Source organism: Micropterus dolomieu, unplaced genomic scaffold (assembly GCF_021292245.1).
Source record: "Micropterus dolomieu isolate WLL.071019.BEF.003 ecotype Adirondacks unplaced genomic scaffold, ASM2129224v1 contig_14706, whole genome shotgun sequence".
NCBI classification, from domain to species: Eukaryota; Metazoa; Chordata; class Actinopteri; order Centrarchiformes; family Centrarchidae; genus Micropterus; species Micropterus dolomieu.
Window position 1 is genome coordinate 1 of NW_025743692.1, and position 2,869 is coordinate 2,869.

Sequence of the window (2,869 nt, forward strand, 5' to 3'; positions counted from 1 at the left end):
GTCGAGGTGCCAGTACTGCGTACAGGTGTGTACCGCCACACTTCAAGCACTGCTTATATAGGATATGTGTACACAGAGGAAAGTCTGTCTCGTGTTATTTAAACAATCCTGAGGTTAAAATCCCAGATTAAAGTCATGTTCTATCACTTTATGCTGATGATACCCTGCTTCATATTTCTAATTATGACAATGACATTTCTTCAAAGTGATAAAACTTAACAATCTTTTGAATATAATAATATGATTTAATATATAATAGCAAAAATTTCTAGAAATTCAAATTTTATAATATTTTATAATATTAAAAGGTTTTAATGATTATGAATATTGTTACCAGGATTCATTAAAAGCAGACAAAAACCTCCGAGATGTTTTTCCCCAGTCATTAAAGATAATTTAATTCTAACCAGTATTCCAAATATAAGTCATAGGAGTTGTCACTCTCGTAAATATAAACCAAGAGGTATTTGATGATATTTTTATTGTTTTGAACTATTAAAACCATCAACAATATAACAAGCAAGAACACATTAAAGTTGAAATGTGTAATGAGAGACCAGTAACACCAGTAGCAGAGTCCCAGTGAGTCAGGTCAGGACTGGGAACACTGGTCTCTCCTCAGTGTCTCTGAGACCAGAGCCTGGGAGCCCTGGGTGGCCTCACAGGTCACAGAGCCCACCTTCCTCCACTGGTCTGCAGGGAGCCTCAGGGTGCTGCTCCAGCTGTAGCGGCCGTCCTTCTCCAGCACCCCGGGGCTCCTGCTCTCCTCCCAGCTGCTGCTGCTGCTGCTGCCGTCCACCTTCCAGGCCAGACTCCAGTCTGAGGGGAAGCCCTTGTTGGCCAGGCACATGAGCGTGGCCTTCCCCTGCTGCAGCTCCTCACTGGAGGGGGGCAGCACCGTCAGGGTGGGACGGACATCACCTAGGAGACACCAATCAGCTTAGAGGACACCTTTACTGTGTGAGAGCTTCTCCTTTAAGGAGTTTCTGTCAGATGTTTTTTCTGCTCCACCAGTCACTCACTCACACATTGTTTCACTTCCCTTTAAGAAGCCTCTCATGCAAATCAGCACAGAGGGAATCATCATACAGAACGACCTGAAATATATCAAACTACACTGGAAATAAAAAGACAGACCTTCACGTTAAAACTTTAAAACTTCATAAGCATAACTGACTGAAGTATTTAGTGGAAGTATAAATAAACAGAAAATGAACTGACTGCATTCAAATGTTCTTCATCTGTATTTCAATCACATTTCAACATTTTAAAGTAACCCATCTTGATCTTTGCTCTGTCCAATTAAATAAAATGAATTACCTTTTACTTAAACAGTTATTTTTGTGGTATAAAATGTTATACTAACCTTAGCGATCATTTTAAGATTAAAATTTATCTTCTCTCCAACCAAATATCAATTTTAAAACTTTACAATATTTTATTTTGTATTTGAAAACTTACTTCCAGCATCCAGTCTGGTTCCTCCACCAAACGTCCACAACAGTCATACAAAAACCTCTCACTGTAGAGAGACACGGCTCTCTGACTTTGTCAGACTAATCTAAAGCTATCAAAATGCAAATTTAACTTAACAGTTGGAAAGAAGGATTTATGCTGTGTCTTAGAATGTTAATTAAAATACAATTTTGAATATATATTGTTGAAGTGAACATTGTCTTAGTGCCAAATATGCATGGAAAAGTTGAAAAGCAACTACAAATTTTCTCTACAGTATTGAATATACATTAATATAAATAATAATATAAACATGTTTTGATTTGATATGTTAATTTTAAATAAATTTTTTTTTTTATCCTATCCAAGATATTGGCAAATATCTTCCACCTCCATGCTTCTAGACACAAAATATGTCTAGAAGCATGAAACCAAAATGAAGTAAAATAGTTTTTATTTTTTAAATGTCTTATCAATACTCAGGTAAAGTGATTGATCCATTGATAAAAGCATTATCAGAGTAATCCAAGTCCCTGCTGGAGTCAGTCAGAGCATTTCCATAGAGAGCCACTTTGCATCAGCAGCACCATGCTCCAGTGCTCTGGGAGAGTTTATAGTCCTGAGAGTTGAACACTGGATGACTGACAGCTGTCCTTCATGACAACAGAAGCCACAGAAATCCTCCTCATCAAAAACATGACTTTGATCTGCGTCCTCATCTGGACTCTCCTCTGCTGCTGCTTCACAGGTAAAGTCCAGAGAATCAAACTCCTCTCCTCTATGAACATCCGTCCCTCTGAAATGAAGCCCACAAAACCATGACGCTGCTTTATGTTTTTGTCTCTGTATCCTCAGAGTCCAGAGGCCAGGTCACAGTGACTCAGCTTGGAGCAGTGAGCTCTGCTCTGGGAGGCTCCGTCTCCATCAAATGTAGGACCAGTCAGGATGTTTACTATAGCAGCCCATACCACTTTTTAGCCTGGTATCAACAGAGAGATGGAGAAACCCCTAAACTCCTCATTTATGCTGCTAGCACTCGAGCATCAGGGATTCCAGGGCGTTTTACAGGCAGTGGATCAAACTCTGACTTCACTCTGACCATCAGTGGAGTCCAGACTGAAGATGCAGCAGTTTACTACTGTCAGAGTTTTCATGTTATCAACAGTCAGTATGTGTTCACACAGTGAAAAAGCGTTGTACAAAAACCTCCCTCAGTCAGACAGAACAGAAACTGAACTGACTGCTGCAGCTGGAAGCTACTGCAGAGACTGATACACTTCACTGAGGACACACACACACACACACACACACTCTAAGAGACCTTTGGATACATGCACATAGACTCATTACACTGCACAGTACACAGTTCTGATGGACAGGATGCAACAATTTTTAATTATTTATGGAACAGGGA

General features: G+C 39.7%; 2 gene segments (V, D, J or C); one reads left to right on the plus strand and one right to left on the minus strand.

Moving 5' to 3' along the window:
* Nucleotides 1-537: 537 nt before the first annotated feature.
* On the minus strand, nt 538-921 carry LOC123966983 (the record flags this gene model as incomplete). The annotated part of the segment is given in 1 exon segment: nt 538-921. A coding segment is annotated over 1 exon segment (258 nt).
* Nucleotides 922-2,149: 1,228 nt separating this feature from the next.
* On the plus strand, nt 2,150-2,655 carry LOC123966982. The segment is given in 2 exon segments: nt 2,150-2,203; nt 2,311-2,655. Coding segments are annotated over 2 exon segments (384 nt in total).
* The last annotated feature ends 214 nt before the right edge of the window (nt 2,656-2,869 follow it).